The sequence below is a fragment of the Phaethon lepturus genome, unplaced genomic scaffold, assembly GCF_000687285.1.
Source record: "Phaethon lepturus isolate BGI_N335 unplaced genomic scaffold, ASM68728v1 scaffold3746, whole genome shotgun sequence".
Lineage (NCBI taxonomy): Eukaryota > Metazoa > Chordata > Aves > Phaethontiformes > Phaethontidae > Phaethon > Phaethon lepturus.
In genome coordinates, this window is record NW_010545391.1 from 23,769 (window position 1) to 42,140 (window position 18,372).

Here is an 18,372-nt window from a genome sequence, read left to right on the forward strand (position 1 = left end):
TAAATATAGTGTAAACACAAGAACATTATAAAAATTTTACATGTCTTTTCACAGACAAAAACATCTATCAATACAAATATAAGACTTTGGAACTCTAACAAAGTGAAAATGGGAAAGATTATCTACTTACAAACAGTATGCTTGTCTAGGAAGGTGTTTTCTCTCCCCCTAAAATATAAGGTTTTAGTGTAGTTTCCTGGAAAGTTAATGAAAAGCAGCAAATACCTAGAACATTTGCTCCTTCCTGAAATACTGTGACCAAGAGTCAGCAATTCATGCTAGTTACATAAAGATTGTATGTATGTAAAGACAAGTATATATGCCATAGGACAACATATCAGAGAAGCTTGTCTCCTCAGCGCACACTTATCTTATGATGAAAGTTGCACCTTGTCCTGGTTTCAGCCAGGATAGAGCTGGTTTTCTTCACAGAGGCTAGTGTGAGACTATGTTTTGGATTTGGGATGAGAAACTGTTGATAATGTGCTGATGTTTTGGGTTGTTGCTAAGTAGTCAAGGACAGTCCAGCTTCTTGTGCTGGCCTGCTAGCAAGGAGGCTGGGGGTGCACGGGGAGCTGGGAGGGGACACAGCTAGGACAGCTGACCCATACCTACCATACAAAGTCATGCCCAGTACATAAACTGGAGTTAGCCGGGGGGCAGGAATCACTGCTCAGGGACAGGCTATCGATCCCCAGGTGGTAAGCAATTGCTGTATTTGGCATCACTTGTTCTTGTACATTCCTTTGTTGGTATTATTATTGTTATCATTGTTGTTTCTTTCTCTCTGTCCTATTAAACTGTGTTTATCTCAACCCACGAGTTTTTCTAATTCTCTCCCCCACCCCACTGGGGTAGGGGGAGTGAGTGAGCAGCTGCATGGTACTTAGTTGCCGGCCGGGGCTAAACCACAACAGTCCTTTTTGGCATCCAACACGGGGCTCGAGGCTTGAGATAATAATGGTTGCAGGTCAGAATATCAGTTTATTTGATTTGCATGATGCTCTCTCTTTGCCGTACATGTTAAGGATCACTGTTGGTTTCTGCGGGCTGCTGTACTCTGCGATGATTAGTAATGTCTCACCTGCGAGATTTGTTTTTAGAACACTGACCTTGAGCTTAATGTGGTATCATCTGAGCTCTGTACTACAGCCATTACTGTATTTTGGCTACTATCTTGTGGAGACAATTAGCAATTATACTTCTGCCTCCAAAAGGCTTTTTATGGAAGAAATGCAGAATGGCACCTTTGCTACCCTTTATCATAATGTTTCCTCCTTCATCACAATAATTTTTCAGCATTTTGAACACCCTTGGGTAGTTAAAATACCCCTATTGCTACTTTGGGGAACACTGTTTCAGTTTTGTCTAAGGTCAGCAAGCAATTTAAGAATATCATCCAGAGATCTACCCCAAGGCTGGATAGTTATGAATGGCAGGGTGTGTGGAACAGCATGAGCAAATGCCTAGGGCGGTGGGCACCTCCAGTGCTTTGGAACTTTACTCTTGAACAAGTGCAGAATCCTGATAAACTAGCAGAATATTTGAAAGAAGTATGCTGTCAGCCTGGCAGTTCCAAGGAGACACAAATCATTGCAATGTGCTGGGGCCTGGCCCATGCCTACTGAGCTCTATTTAACACTATGCAAAGGGAAGAGAGGCTCTCCGGACCTGATGACAATGTGACTACTCCAACCCCTGTGGCAGGCACTGCCACTACTCAAACTGTTGCAGCTGAACCAGAGAACCAGCCCGTCCCGGTATCAGTTGCCCCTGTACAAAAGAAGAAATCTTGGAAGTGGACATCAGCTTGTTTAGAAAGGGACAAGGAAGATTCTTCTAAGGAGCCAGAGTGCTCTGAAGCAGGGCCATCACAAGGACGGAAGAGGGAAGAGAGCGAGTCATCGCTTGAAGAGGAGGAAGAGGAAGAACTCATAAAAGAGACAGTAACTACCCGATCTCTATCCCTGAGTGAATTGCGAGATATGTGAAAGGATTTCAGCCTTCGTCCAGGTGAGCACATTGTCACCTGGCTGCTCCGATGCTGGGATAATGGGGCCAGTAGCCTGGAATTAGAGGGTAGGGAAGCCAAGCAGCTGGGATCCCTTTCTAGGGAAGGGGGCATTGACAAAGCAATTGGAAAAGGTGCACGAGTCCTCAGCCTCTGGAGGCAACTGCTGTTGGGTGTGAAGGAAAGGTATCCCTTCAAGGAAGATGTTCTATGTCACCCAGGCAAGTGAACCACCATGGAGAAAGGTATCCCGTACTTGAGGGAACTAGCTGTGCTGGAAGTGATTTATGGTGACTTGGACAATGGACAATCATCCAAAGACCCAGATGAAGTCAATTGCACGCAACCTATGTGGCAGAAGTTTGTACGGAGCGCACCACCATCATATGCCAACTCATTAGCAGTAATGGCCTGGAAAGACGGAGAGACACCAACAGTGGATGAATTGGCTGGCCAACTCCGGCAATACGAAGAAAGTCTGTCTTCCTCCCTATGGGCCTGCGTCTCTGCTGTAGAGAAACTGTCCTGGGAGTTCCAGCAATTCAAAGACAATATGCCCTACCCTCCACCCGTACAGACCAGTATCTCAGCCATTAGGAGTAAGCGCCTAGAATTAGAAGAGAATTAGAAAAATCTTTCTCTGTCATCACATTAGACATGCCATTACAGACTTGGAACATGTCAGAACTAATCCATGGTTGCAGACTAGAAAAGGACTTTACTTCTGCCATGAAACACAATATAGCCCACCATCCTACTCGCTGCAAGAAGCAGCTTCCAAGGAAGCTGAATGAACTTAAGACCAAACATCAACTCCAAGTCCTAAATTTAACAGAAGGATGACAAGCAGAGCTAGCAGAAAAAGCATGAAAGCACGTAGATTTAGTAGAGGGGTTTTTGCCTTCAGAGGAGCACACTACCTTCAAGCATTAACTTACCAATAAAAAGTCTTCCCTTTGTTTGTTATTAATTACTTGCACTTGGCCAAACAGGAGCAATGCAGGCACAAGAGATCTCATTTAGACTACAAAATAAGAAAAAGGCTACTTCTTTTACTAGCTGTTCAAGAAAGTTTTGAACAATTGTTATCTCGTGCAACAGATGATTAACTGCACACAGGTTAAAGAATTAGTCAAAAACCTGAATCAAAATCTTGCATTTGCTCAGATATATGGTATAACCAGTCATATCTGAAAGTGCCCTGACTATTTTTTTTTTTAACAGAATGTCAGTGGTGTAGAACTGAACAAGCCAGACAGCTGCAGCTATCTTTACTTCTTACCACAAATAGGTTTGAGGATGAGCAAGATTATTAGAAGCCTTTTAGAGGGAAACCACGTGCATAAGAATTAATATAATGCATCAAATGTCCAAATCACACTCAGGTCCATACAACCTGATCATTTCACAAACCAACAGTAACAAAGAATGCAGAATAGCAGAGAAAGTAGATGCACTCTTACCTCTTTGGCTATAGCTGAAAATTTCATTACATGTAGTGTTTCATCATATGTGGAAGCACGCTGATTAATGTTTACAATCATACAAGCTTTGCCTTTTCCACAAAAGAATGGCTGAAACAGACGAGTCAATTTGCTCTCTCTGAAGGGAATATAGCTTGGCTTCATCCTCATGGAGAAAGGAATAATAAAATTGTGAAACAAAAAGATTTGTGATACTGTAACTTAGCTTAATTCTATTTCTCTCTTACAGGAAAGAGATCCAGAAGGATGCTCGTATTTAAGCCCAAGCTATTCCACATCAATAAGCAAGGTCTTTCCTGGATCTCTCAAGCTCTCCAACAAATTGAATTATTTAAAAGTAAAAGTAGTATAGTGTCTGCATCACAGTTCCCTAGTGTTACAACGCAGATACTGGAACAAACCAAAAGCTAAGTACAGGACATCTGTCAGATATCACCTAAATCTACCTGTATAATTTGGAGGTGGAAGGGAAGATGACAAAACAGCATCTCTGTACATGAAGTGTACTGCTCATACACACACGCGCTCTAAAAAAAGCTTGGTATTTTGCTATTAATTGCACTTTTTTATTCTCCACAAACAACAGTTTTAGAGAATGAATGTTCATTTTGGGTATTCCAGTGACATCTGTAATAAAGAAGGCTTACAAGATTTTGTAGATTTCCATTTTCCTCTGACCATGCAAACCTCTCACAGAAACATAAAGAGATGGTTAGGATTTCAACCTAAAATTTGGCATGCTGTTTATAACTTGTCACTTACTTTGGATTTTGATTTTGTTTCAATGCTGCAATGCATTTTCCAAGGATATGAAGAGAATTATTAATATTTCCTGCTTCTTTTAGTCTATCTCCAAAGGCTTGTGTTTTATTACACCTCTCTGATCCAGCCAAGTCACAGAAAGACAACCTGCATGAAAGAATTATGCAGAACACACATAAACTTGTTTCTAAAAAGTATGAAAATCAAACTGCATGTCTTTTTATTTATGTCTAAAGTGTAAATAAGTGACTCATTTCAGCCTACCTAGATCACAGAATAAGTTGTACTTTAATGTTGACATTTTGTCGAGGAGGCACTTACACAAGGTAATTAGGATAACAGCACTAACCTATCTATCTTCCCATTGTATATAAAGACACTTGAACAAGGTTGCTGCTCCTAAAGATAGTCTATTCTGCACATTCAAAGAAGTCTGCTTGTAGCGTTCATCTAAAACTTTGTAGGCATTCTTATATAAAGAATTCAGTTTAGGAATCCAAATTTTGTTGCAATTCTAAAGTACTTCCAGACAAGATAAGAGGAATTTCTGAAACAGTTTTGCATAGTGGGGGTATACTACAGAAGCACTTTGACAGTCACCTTCGACAGTTCCAGCGCTGAGAGGACTGAAGCATACTACTATCCTGCCATACACTGCAGTCTGCCTCTTTTGGCTACATAAACATTTGTTCACTATTGCAAATAAGGCCAGAAGTCCTTCCCAGATCACCTTAGAGCCCTTTGTTTGCCTATAGCAATTACATGCTACTAAACTCAGGCCACTGAATTGTCCCTCATGGTACAGTATGTTACAGTCAATTATCCTTGATAATCAAGGATTTTTACAACTTTTACTTTATATTAAGAAAGCCCTTGAAGTACAGGAAGCTCTGTAAGTTAGACAATTTATGTAACCCAACTATTACTCACTTATACATACATATATTTACATAAAATAATACCTTTGTAAGATCATAGCCTCTCACACAGCTGAAATAAGTACATATTAACACCATACATATTAATAAGGCACATATTTCAACTGTGTGAAAGGCTATGATCTTATGATCTTTATCCTTTCCAATAAGAGATGAAGAGCTTTTTTCTTCCTTGAGCAACATACAAACTCTGTCATTCATCTAACAGCTGCCGCAAGCTTTGCCAGGAGAATACGCCAAGGCAGGGAATAGCAAGGAATACAGATGCAGTCATTTCCTCAAGTTATCTTTTCTTAGAGTATTTATCACTATAACATCTGACATTAAAAGGTGTTATCTCAGTGAGGTATATTTATTACCATCTCTGCTCAGCAGAGACAAGAGAGAAATCAGTAGAAGCTAGGACTGAACTAAAACATTGTGTTACAGGTTGTCCTCATTTTTCCATATCAAGCTAAATGGACAATTAATCAGAAAAAAAAAACAAAAAAGCTATCTAAATGGCTTCAAGCCAAAGGATTAGGTAGCTTCCTCTAAACCACAAAAGAACAGAGATGTGTAGGAACTTAGCACTTCTCTCACAGGGTGCACCGACAGTAGCATTTCAGATTAGGAGAATAGTTTTTAAGCAAATCACTTGATGATTCCCTCTTACTGTAGGCTGTACCATGGAGCAGTCCCAAAGCATGTCACCTGCATTCTTTTCAGATGCTAGACTTGAATTTGTCTTCCAGGAGCAGAATAAATGTGCTGCCACAAATATTCAACCCGTAAACTCTAGTGTGGTCCCAAACTAGAAAGATACATTCACATAGCTTGCACCTTGGGTCTTCAGCACCAACTGCTGCACTCCAACTTTAGAGGCTATCAGCCAGCCGGAATTCTGCTTACTGCAATATATAGTGTGGTATTACCTAGTACTACTCTGTCCCCACATCCCCATTACGTAAGACTATAAATATATATTTCCCTCAATTTGTGTACTACTGACAGAGTTTTAACAGGTTCCTTCAGCCAAACCTTAACAGACTAAGGGAGACAGGGAAACTTTACACCTATCCCTATTGGGTTTCCAGTCAGTTTTATGCAGCCAGTGGAGTTTTGATTTCCTTCTCAGCTCTCACAGGATTTGTTTATTAAAAGAAAGCTCAGCAGTTTAGCATGCTTACACCTTATCAACTTCTCTAAAATATTTACATTCTGGTAATCAGCTGAAGCATTCACTTACTCTGAAACTCCAAGAACACACGGCTGGTGGTCATCAGTTAGCTTTAGTAGTCTGATTGAAAATATACTGTGACTGGAATGGAAAGAAGTCCTTTTTAATAACCACAATATGAAAATTAAGCAGTCACTGAAGCAAAATAAAATTTGTATGCTACAGAAAGTTCAGTGCTTGAAGAAAGAACAAGAATTTATTCGCTAATCTACATTAGTTACCCCCACAATGCATTCATTCAGCAGCAAAAAGCAGCAATAAAAGTTGTATTTGGCAATAAACAGGTGTGGGGAGGAAGGGAATAAGTTAAAGTTCAAAAGTCCTGTAATTTTGCCTATTTCAACATACAGTTATTTGTTCAGTTTTGAAATTATGCTGTTTTCTAGAAAGGTTGAATTTCTAACCCTTGAAAAGCCAGTTATTCTGTTTTAGACATCAAGCTACAAAGGCAGTAGGCATGCTGTCTGAAACGAAAGAAAAAAATCCTAGAATCAGTAGTGCCCTGTCCCCAGTTTATCCAGAAAAATCAGGAAACACAGAAGACACTTCTCTAGTATATATTTAAGGCAGTGCTTTACTCCTCAGCATGAACCCACAATTTAAGAATAACATTTCTAAAAAAAACAAACACCCAAACAAAACCCCAAATCAAACAAAAAACACAATTTAGAAACAAGCTAAGTGGAAGTCTGCATATTCTCTGGAGCAAAAAAGAGGACATTCTAAGCACAAAACTGCCAGAAAAGCACACAATTCTTTTCTGCACTACTTTAGACTTGAGTGAAATTCAGGTGGAATCATAGCATGAAATTTAATGGCATAACTCTTGCTTTTTAGAGAAAAAGGAGGCCCTTCCACACTTAAAGGCCAAATTAATAAGAGGACATTAAAACCAAGTAAGAAAGCATTTTCAGAGTATACCACCTTCTCTATTTCCTCCTATTCCATCAAGCCAGATTCCCCCTGTTCCCTCTCCAGAGCTGGGTAAGAGCTAGGAGCTTAATTCTTAAGATATCAAGTAAGCTCAGCTAGAACACAGTAATCTAAAAGCATCTAGATAATGTAGTAGCACTGCAAAGTACTGTACAACTCACTCCTTCCTACAACCCCTACTGACAGGCTCCAGCTTCCAAGAATTATACTGCCAGTGATGAAGAATTATCCAGCTTTTCTTTCAACAACCTCGCACAGCCATTCCCACTCAGCACTATTAGCATTTGCCAAGATGTATAGCCCTGTTGGCACTCAAAAATGAACGTGATCTGATCTTTTCAGTTTCCCAAAGCCATGAATAGCAACCCAAATCCAGCTACTATTAAAGTCATAGGGCCTCTCCCAACTTTCTTCCAGGAAGAATTTCATAATAAAACCAGAATAATCAAGGAAAGTCTTAAACTATTATTGAAGAATGATTCATTTCAAACATATTCTAAAGTATTCTCCTCCCTTCCCCTCCTCCCTCCCCTTAAAAGAAAAGAGACCAAGTATGTTTAGAATTAGAGGAACAAACCTCCTACTTGATTGCTCATTCATTCTAGTACAAGCAAAGGTTCGGTTCTTGTTTCCTATTTTTAGTATTTTGCAGGCTTCTTCAGTGCTCTGAATGTTGATCCACTTTAAGTCTGTGAAAAGAAACTTTTTACATACACGTCTGATCAATGAAATTATGTGAAACTGACAAGGTCATAAAACAGTATTATTACCTTTAATATAAGAATTTCCTCCTTGATCCTCACAAATTCTTAAGACTCTGCGCTTCTGAGTTTTTGATGTAGATAATACATTTAATAGGTCATACACATATTCATTATAAATTTCACAAAAGGAAATCCACACAGATGCTTGTGTTCTTTGGTGTATATTAGTCCTATATATGTCAAGTGGAATACAGTTCTTCTCTGCTAACCCAAAACAGAGAAAGAGTTCAACGATCAAACTCATTGATAAACTTTAAATTGCAGTATATAGAACCTTCTATAAAAGGAGGAGACTTATATAGATCTGTGTTGTACAATTAGATATACAGTACTGCATAACTTTGAATTTATCCAAGAACATTCAAACTTCTCAGTAGTTACCTGGAACTGGAATATGCCCAAGCTCTAAGCTATTGTCCCCCTCTACCACAAGTTCCCAGCAGTTTATACATTTGCAGAACTAAGCCTCCCTCTTCCCTCAAAAGGAGCAAAGCCATCAAAATATTTTTATATAGTTACTCTTTCTCCAGAGTTGAGCCACTAATATTTGGTTAAAAATGATAAATACTTACTTTGTAGTATTGTATAGAGATTTTTTTAACCTACCAATAGTTACCCACTTATATTCCAAAATTTCTGTTCTTTTTTTTTTTTCCCCCCACAAAATTTTTCCACTTTATTTTACCTAGTGAATCAGAAGGAAGACTTTTTGAGGTACAGTTGGAAGAATCCGACTCCACATCACACATATTTGTAACAGTATTTGAGATGCTTTCTGTCTCCTTAAGAAAATAAGAGACCATTACATCCACATGAACAAACTATAAGAATAGCAGAAGTTAAAAGTGCCAGTAATTCCAGTATTTAATATTTAAATATTGAAGTAGTATTAAGTGTTAAGCCATCCTTACTCTGGCTGCAAATGAAACATTTTTAACAATACTGAGCTAAAATCAGTAAATGCTCTTTCCCTCACAAAGTTATTGCTCTCTGCTACTCCCAGCAACCTGTTTTGGAGGCCAATTGCTGCTAACACAGGAGACTTACGTTACAATTCTGGGAGAAACAAGATCCTCTGTCAGACTGCAACAGCCCAGGCTGCCTTTGTGAACTACTGGACAAGTCTGAACACTACTTCAGTCAACCAAAAGAACTGGAGAAGTAAGTTTCTTTCAGGGGCAGATGGCAGGGTGGTGGGCAATGGAGAGACTAAACCAGCAGAGATTCCCAATTTGCTTGTTGCAAATCACAGGCTTGTGCCAGGTCTGCGAGAGTATGAGTCAAACAAAGATCTCAGAATGAAACTATAGCTTCATAAAGGACTTAAAGATCTGATAAACCCATGTTGGTTTAATTCAAACTGGCCATTAAAAATCCTGTACAGATAACAGCACAGTTTAAATACACACATTTGATTAATTTCTTTACATCAACAAAATCATTTAAAAACCTGCCAAGACTTGCCAAAGCATAGGCTTCAAACTACCCCCAGGAAAACTAGTGTAACAAAGTAGCAACTCCCACTGTTTAGAAATTCCAACCTCTCCACATACTACCTTCCTCCCCATATTTTATGCACAGATATAAATTTTCATGAGGACATTCACCCTGATTTCCCAAAGCCCAATCCTGATAGAAGGTCATCCTACAGTAGGAGATGGGAACAGATTCAAAGACATAAACCTTAATGTTCTAGCTATTCAAATGCAGAGCTAAGCTCATTATAGATCATCTACTGATGCTTATACGTTACTCACTTGGTACATCTGAAACAGAATTTTTACAAACAGAAAAGTATGAAGCTATACTTTCAGATCTTCCCTTTTAAAGATAAACAGCATATGATTTCATTGTCATTTATTTTATAAGTGACGATTTTGCAATGACTGCACTGTCTATACATTTACATTTCTTCAGTAGTTACAAGTATAACCACAAGCATGGATTCTATTTGTTCTGTTTGTGAAGTACAAAACAGAATTCTAAAACAGGGTATAGGACTGACACGCATGGCACATCTGTGCCTGTCAAAAACATAATGGAACATAAAAAACCCAGTACCACAGTACTTGTGCCTGTGATAAGTTTTTGTAAAGGTATTTCAACAAAACTGAATAAATTAGCTATGTTGCTATACTGTTCTTCAAATCATAAGACCAAATATAGAAAAGAGCATGAAGATGACTGCCTGAAAACAAGTGGGAACAAGCACTGAAATTGTTTGCCAGTGACAGAAGCTGACGTTTAATAGCAAATATGAGGACAGGTGGGAATAGGAATGCAAGTAAAGCATCTTTTAATCCAGTAAAAAACAGTATTTAATCCCATGAGTAGAACAAGTAAAGGGAAGGAAAGAGAGAGTGCGAATCATGTCAGGCAAGAGTTTTTGCAGCAGTACTGTATAGAGAACAAACGGTAGAACATTAAATACAAGGGTATTGCAGTAACTCAGAGCAGTTTAAACAGAGAGAATAAAAGGAACAGCAAGCTCTTTCTGCATGACATGTAAACTGAGCCTGGGAAAAGGGCCTACAGAAATCCACGTAAACCAAAACCAAGCCCACCAAACCGTATCTGCTCTCAGATTACAAGCTCGAGTGAGCATCTGAACAGTGACGCTATTCATTCACGAACTATCAAGCAGCACGGTGTCAGTAGTGGGGATAGCTGAGCGATCACTATGGAAGCATTGTAACACATAAGCAAGGTCTTGTCACGTATTATTTCCTAGATGTATTTTTTCCTTTCCTTCCTGATGGTGGAGTCTTGCATTTCACTGTAGTGCATCTAGATCACCTACGGCAACATTCCATAACTAAACTATCAATAAAGTCAGACTGTGATTTAACAGAAAGGAATATTTGTGAAGTATAAAGTTATCTTCAAAATAAGATATTTTACCTCCTGTTCTTGACCTTGAGCTCCTACTTGTTCCTTCTTGCAAGCTTGTAGGTTCCATAAAGTTTTTTAAAATATTTACCTACTATCCTCCTGACCATCTCAATCTTTCTTGAAGACCCCCACCCCCACACATACACACACAGTGCCAGTGATGTTTTAAAACAGTCTCAAAATAAATATGCAATCTTTAGCATCTTTCAGATTTTTTTTCATCTGAGATTTTTCCTCAAAAGTTAACCAGACTCAGACTAAACAAAGTTTGGTTTGCAGAGTTTAAATTAAGCAAGATAATTTAGAGTGGAACTGTACATATGAATTTGATTCATATAAATGTGTTTTTTCAGAGCTAACTGGAGTACTTTAACAATGTTGGTATTAAAGATTACAGAAAAAAGAAAACCCAGTCAATCATTACTTCTATACTTTCCAGAATTCAGAGTTGCTTTGAATGATAATCAGCTGAGCCTACCGCATTTTGAGATTAAATGCACAGAATCACAGTTCAAGTTAAAAATATTCTGAACAAAAGGAAAGACAGACAGACATCTTGTGACAATTTGCAACTGGACTTAGAAGTATAGAACAGTCACACGCACAAGGGTGCCCATTTTCTGGTGAGACCCATTTCTTACACTGGAAACAGAAATTACTAGATAATGAGAACAGAAAGCCGCCACAGTAAAGACTCCTCTATTCTACCTACAATCTTCAGAGACCAATACATACAATCCTCTAAAGCAGGCTGTAATACTTTTAGGAAATAATTTTGTGGCATCTCACTTCACTTGCTGTATCAGAAAAGTTTCTTTATGAAGTTACATAAATCACAGTTTTACAAACTTTTTAATCTGCCTTAAGACTGTCTTCCACCAAAAGGAACTCTTCTGCCACCTCTGCCATCCCTGCTAAGATATTGCCATCATCACTCCTTAGCTAATACTGGAATTTAAGCAGCTGCCCTGAGATCCAGCCTGGGAACTGGACACAAAAGAAAATGCACTTCACAAGAAGCAGGTTAAGATAAGTCAGCTCTCAGACACTTTTCAAGGGCTAGTGTCACCACAGCGTCAGAACTGCTCCTCTCTAGAAATCCAGGCTTTGGCTTTGCAATGGTTTTTGGTTTGAACTCTGTGCTGTCTGCTGCAGAAAGTTTCTTCCCGTTTACCCTGAGCTCCAAAACCAGCTAGTTGCCTTATTACTCCAAGGTTCACCAAGTATCCGTACTGTAGAGTTAGATAAATCTAAAGAATCAACAGTGCAACGTATTTTATTAGACAGTCTGTTAAGACAGGAAGCTTTTAAGAAGCTTCATTCAGTAACAAGGAAGTATTTTGTCACTAACCTCTTTCAGTGATGCAAGAATAGCAGTTTTTATGGCTTCTTCTTGCCTAATTTGTGCATCTTCTAGTTTCTTAACATCGTTGCTCAAATATGGTTTGAAGTTCATCTTCAGATAATGTCTTCCCCTTATGTGGTTAAAAATCACATCAAGTGAGCGAGGTAAAATACCAAAATCTTTTGAAGTCCCTTAAAAATAACAAAAGATAAAATGTAGACATTCATATAAACTTCTCATTGGATTTTTACTTGGTTGTTATACATGTTTTTTGGCAAATATTTTATACCTTGGATAGTAAATGTCTTGCCTGCATTTGTAACCCCATAAGTAAACACCAGTCCATTCACTCCATTAATATATGCTCTTACGATCTCTTTCACTGAGCCTTCAAAAAATTCACTCTGAGTAGTTTCTGGTCCAAAGACCTTGGAGAAAGTAAAAAAAAAAAGACAAAGAAAAAAAGGAGTGATAAATGTCACAAAGAAGTTTAATATATCAAAATATTAAGCACTGATTAATAGTGACAACTTTTTCAGAGCAAGCTGAGTAAGAGATACCAGCTTAGTTTTCTGTCTTGCCTGAACTCCTTCTGATTCAGTGTTTTCTGTTGGGTTCTCCTAAAATGCCTACTTAATTCTGAGAGGCACTCAGGCTTGCACTTATTTTTGAGTATTTTCCTACTCCTAAAATAAACTGCTCAGAATGCTACTGAGCACAGATTGTTTACTGGATACATTCAAGAGCTCTGCTGGTGATGCGCAACTCCCTTCTCACTCTGCACCGATTACCCACAATTGATGGGAAGATCAGCATTACAATGGTCTAAGTGACTGAACGCCTGCAGCTGTTTATCTTTTGATACCATAAGAACATAAGTTCTAGCAGTAGGTAACAGAGTTAAGAAACTTACTTCCAGTATAGAGGGTTTAAGCCGTTAGGCTACTATTCTTTCAAAAGTCAGTCCCTAAACACGTTTGCGCAAGTCCCTTTAAACATGTGATTTCCTGTAACACTTCCCAGATGAGGGCATCTGCAGAACTGCAGAACCACAGTAAGTTTGTGTCTACAAGAAGCTTCTGTGGCATCTTTAAAGGTCCCTTCCAACCCAAACTATTCTATGATTCTATGATCTAATCAAACAGAGCTGCCAAAGAAGCTTCCTGGTCTCATCTAATAGGCACCTCCATTGTAATACAGATTTCTTGACAGACTAACAGTAAATAATAAGCAGTCTGGCTTTAAGGCAAGTACAACCACATGTAATTCAAAGAAGAAAAATTGCATTGCATGATATAATAGAAAACTCCATTTTTATCATTACAGTGGAAAAAACAAACTATAACTAAAAATTAAGAAAAAGTTTCCCTACCTGAGAAAAGGTGAACCTCTGCACAGAATGTCCAATCCCTCTTTCACTGTTTTTCATTGCAGAAGACTCTTTGGGTGCATTAAGAATTACTGTCTGGGAATCTTCAATAGTTACACAACCCTTAAAAAACATGACAAGGTAAACCAAAAGACCACACAAAATTATTTAGGAAGAAAGTTATCTGAAAAAAAAAAAAAGAAACCCAAAACAAACTAGTGTTTTCATCCATTTACCAGAGCTACAAACAGTTGCAAAATTTACATGTCATCTCTCTTGAGTGTGTAACAACTACAGACATAGCCACTTCACATGAAAGCCAGAATGTAGACAAAGTTAAGGCAACCGTCTGGAGTTTTCTAAAAGGTTTAAAAACTTTCTAGGATTCCTTCCAGCAACTTTTTTTTTTTTTAAACTTTCTAAACCCTGGCATTTTGTGATGTGGCTCACAGTACCCTATACAGGTATGAAAACAAAGCTGTATAGAAATGTACTGGTTTTGGACTTTAATCATTTTCAGTGTGAAACAAGCTACAACCAGCATAAATAAAGCAAAAAAAAAGTTTGAAGCATTACCCTTTGATTGATAGATGGTGTTATCAGCAATAGCAGAAACTGAATTAGTTTTGAGACTAATTTGATTGCTACTTCTCAATTAAGCAAAGGTGAAATACAGTTACCTAGCATTCACTAACTAGATAAATGTGGAATGCAGCATCACAGGAAGATTTATTTTACACCAGACAGGCTACCAAAAATACAAACTGAACTATGAGTACAGCTTATGTGTCTTGAAGCATCAGCCACAAGGATTGATTATATCCGATATTTATGTTCAGAGGATGGCCAGAGTTGGTAAAACTAATAATCCATGTCTAGCACGTACATAGGAAGTACTGCTCTTCCGATGTTTATCAATTAGTACAGAAGCTCTAACAAGCCAAGTACTGAATTTAGACCAATCACTTGCTCACTGTGCCAGGCTCTAAACCCATATGCTCTTTAACATTCCTCCCACATTGCCTGGAAGAGGAATACTGGTCAGATGCACTAAATCCTAGAGAGCTACAGAAGAATCCAACATCTGCAGCACATGCCATCAGCTGCCCCTGGCCTCATAGAAGCTCATGAGTAGAGGTCTTGAAGTATTCCAGATTTTGAAGTAGATTTTTGAAGTAGATTTTTTGAATCTTGAAGTAGATTCCAGATCTGCAGAGCTGGAATCCAGCTGCTGACATGTCGCTCTCACCGCCCACCCCAGATAAGCCTGCAGGTAAGTTGGCAGGAGTTGGACCATTTCTGGCATCATTTATATCCAAAGAACATAACTTCCTGCTCCCAGTGGGTGACTCCAGAGAATCACTGACAGTTGTATCAAGGGTACAGAATTTCATCCAGAGCTCTTAAGCTTTACTTGCATAAATAGTTGTTGTTTCTTTCTATTTAAAGCATCAGTCTACAGCTATAAGAAACAGGGCTGGGGTTCTTTTTCTTTTCTTGTTACATATTTGGAACAAAGATGCTTTCCTGAAAGTTATGCATGGCAAGGAGGAAAAAAGAGACCTAAAAATTAAGTTGATCTCTCATTGATTATAGAGATGGGAAGAGTTTTTTGGTTCATTGGGGTTTTTTTTCATTTGTTACCAAGCATCTTCCTCATGGGATTCAGGTGATAGTTAAGAGAGTAGAAAACATTGAAGACACTGAAGATCTTTCAAGCATTCATAGTTTTTGGAGGTTGAGGAAAAAGCCTCCATACCATGCAAAACAGGTTATACAGCTAATATGTTGGAAGATCAACTACTTCATCATGAACTACATGAAGATAAGAGCTTTAAAAAAAATGAGTACAAATTCAACACTTTTTTCCTCCCTCCTTGTTTTTAAGAACAAGCAGTTTCAATAATGGTCAGATAGTCAGAAATTTCCCATTCCAAAGAGGAATGGGATAAACAACTTGTAAACCAATTTGATTTTGTAAATCAATTTACCCTTATAGCCAGCTCAGTTTGCTAAATGATACCAACCTGGAAGCACTGCGGCAGTGCACACTACTCAACAAGAACTGCCAAAGTAAAGGTGAATGGAAGTTGAGGGGTGGGGGGAATCCAAGTGAAAAAATACAAAGTCTCCAACTCTAGCAGATTAAATGCAAGAATACATTTTTAAAAAGCAAATTGCAAGAAGCAAATCAGAACTAATATTAAATCCTTCTCCAAACTATAAGAGAGCCTGTGAGGCCCTGCAAAGGTGAGAGCTGAGAGAGAGGCTGCAGAGACGTTGTCCTCCAAGGACAGCTTAATGAATTCTTTGCATCAGTGTTCACAATGGGGGTAGGGAGTATCTCTGTGTGTTCACATGTGCACATGTGTATGTGTGTAAAACACTGAAGCGTCTGAATCTGACAGTATAAACCATATCGGTTATAGAAAAATTTGACAGGATGAGAAGCAAGTCACCAGGACAAGGTAGTAGACTATTCAGGCATTCCAAAGAAACTCAAGGGTCAGACCTCTGAAGCATAATCTCTTCCATGAAACCCCTTCATTTCTTGAGCACTGTACAGAGTCAAGAGTGACACCAACTTTTAAATAACATACCCAGTGGAATTTTGCAGAACTGACAGTGTGCATGTCTGTACCATGCAAATTAGTAAAAGTTGTGATAATAAAAGTCACACTTAACCAGGTGTCCACTAATTCTATTTGTAAGCAGCACATGGCTTTTATAAAAGAAAGTCCTGGCTTACAATACTAGGTGTTCTTTGGGGGAGAAGAAAAACTTATTTCTTAATTCTGCAACTAACCTGAGATTCATGGTTTTCAAGCTCTGCTATAGAAAAGGGTCTCACTCTCAAGAAGACTTTCAAAGGTTGATATGCCTAGTTGTTAAAAAAACAAAACAAAACCAAACACAGTTATAATGGCCACTTTTAAACAGAACACGCCCAAATCATGTCAGCATACATCTCTGATGCAGTATTTCCTATTTTATCAGACTCTAAGTTTTCATTTGCTTCTTTACCTCCTGATGTCCTTAAGTAACCCCTTTTTTATCCTGCCCCCCCCCCTTAGGGTTCTTTTATGACAAAGCCAATATTTTGATTTAAATACTATATGATACTAAATACTATCACGCACACTATCAGAGGCATAAACTACACTGCTCCCACCTTCTGGACTCTCTCTGTATTGAGCTCCAGCTGTATTTTCTAACAGCTGCTCTACAATATTGCACTTCCATTTTGCATGGAGCATGTTCAGTTAACAGCCTGACACATTCTTAGCCTCAAGAGACTGCTTCATTGCCATCATCCAGGCACTAGCGCCTCATCTTCAGTTCTCAGAAGAGAACAGAAGCAGTTCTCAGTTGCTAAGATGGGTTTTTCCATCCTGTACCGTTACACAAAGGTTTCCCCATCCAGGTGAAGTGATAATAGCAAGGAGATTTTTTGAGGGATCCCAGCATTCCTTCCTTTCTCACAGAGCTTCAAAGTCACTACTTTGGCAACTTGTTCATTCAGATGGATTTACCAGAGCTCTCCACAGACCTCCCATAACCAGCACTCCATTAATCAGTCATTCAGGAATTAAGTGAAATTAAGTCACCTGAGGGAAGTCACTCAGTAAACCTACAACGCTTAAAAAAGTGGAGATGGCTATACTGTGTTCAAAATTGTATTGTAGCACAGTATGATAAGTTTTTATTTCCAAGCACCTAACAAGCTTTCAACAAGGATCTATAGCCTTTTTTAGTTAAAAAAGAACAATACCATCATATTACAAAGTGCAACTACTGAAGTCCTTTACTTCCTCCTCAAAAGCTTGGCACAACAGGTCACACAGCATTAACCATCTGCATTTGCTACTGGCTATGATCTATTTGTAAACAATGAGAAGTAAGCAGAAGAATCAAACACATCTTGGGGGCAGGGGAATACAGCAGTTAAGGAAGAAATATTTGCCAGACTTAAAGCTTTTTTTTTTAAAAAAGCATAATCAGAAGACATATTACAAAACCAATCCACACCTCCTGTTCCTCTGTGTTAGGCAATACTGTTGATTCCATAGGTGATGGTCTACCTGCTACATTCAGAAAAGAAACTGATTCCAACATGTCAGATACTTCTGCAGAAACATAGTTTTTCCCCTCGTTATCCATTGCTCTGCAAAGGAACTTGTAAGAAAAAAAAAATTCATCATTTTCTCACAGAACAAGCAAAAATACACAGGGAGCAAAACAGAGATCAGAGTAGCTTGTAAACAAACAAGCACTTCTTAAGAAAATAAGGTCCTCGGAAGAAGTTTGGGAGAATGCAAGAGCTTTAAAAAAATAACTGTCAGTTTGGCTGTACTAAGAAACACGCCAGTGCAAGCATACTAACGGCCTCTGTTGGGCACTGCTCTCATCCACCTGGAGGTGCTGGGCCACAGCCTGTAACCCCGGCACCTGAAAGGCTCAACGCTCTCCAGGCGTCAGGGACTCGGCCCTCAGGCGCAGGCCCGCACTCCGGCTCCTCAGCCCCGAGGTCACCGTTCCCTGACCCAACAAACCGCCGGCTCAGGCAGGGCCCCGTTCATGCACGGGAAAGGGACAGCCCGGGGGGGACCGGGCAGCCATCGCCAGGCGGCCGCACCACAGCGAAGGGGCGGCGG

At 39.0% G+C, this 18,372-nt stretch overlaps 1 protein-coding gene across 1 annotated transcript in view; it reads right to left on the bottom strand.

Annotated features, from left to right (window-relative positions):
- Positions 1–17,878, bottom strand: part of LOC104622211 (kinesin-like protein KIF20A) — a 25,515-nt gene extending 7,637 nt beyond the window's left edge. The window contains exons 1-11 of the mRNA XM_010288929.1: positions 17,804–17,878; positions 16,524–16,598; positions 13,721–13,840; positions 12,638–12,776; positions 12,355–12,539; positions 8,797–8,893; positions 8,118–8,315; positions 7,925–8,036; positions 6,424–6,495; positions 4,258–4,404; positions 3,475–3,640 (exon numbers count right to left, since the gene is read on the bottom strand). Coding sequence (XP_010287231.1) covers positions 3,475–3,640; positions 4,258–4,404; positions 6,424–6,495; positions 7,925–8,036; positions 8,118–8,315; positions 8,797–8,893; positions 12,355–12,539; positions 12,638–12,776; positions 13,721–13,840; positions 16,524–16,598; positions 17,804–17,878 — 1,386 coding nt within the window. The remainder of the gene's footprint in view (positions 1–3,474; positions 3,641–4,257; positions 4,405–6,423; positions 6,496–7,924; positions 8,037–8,117; positions 8,316–8,796; positions 8,894–12,354; positions 12,540–12,637; positions 12,777–13,720; positions 13,841–16,523; positions 16,599–17,803) is intronic.
- Between the last annotated feature and the right edge of the window lie 494 nt (positions 17,879–18,372).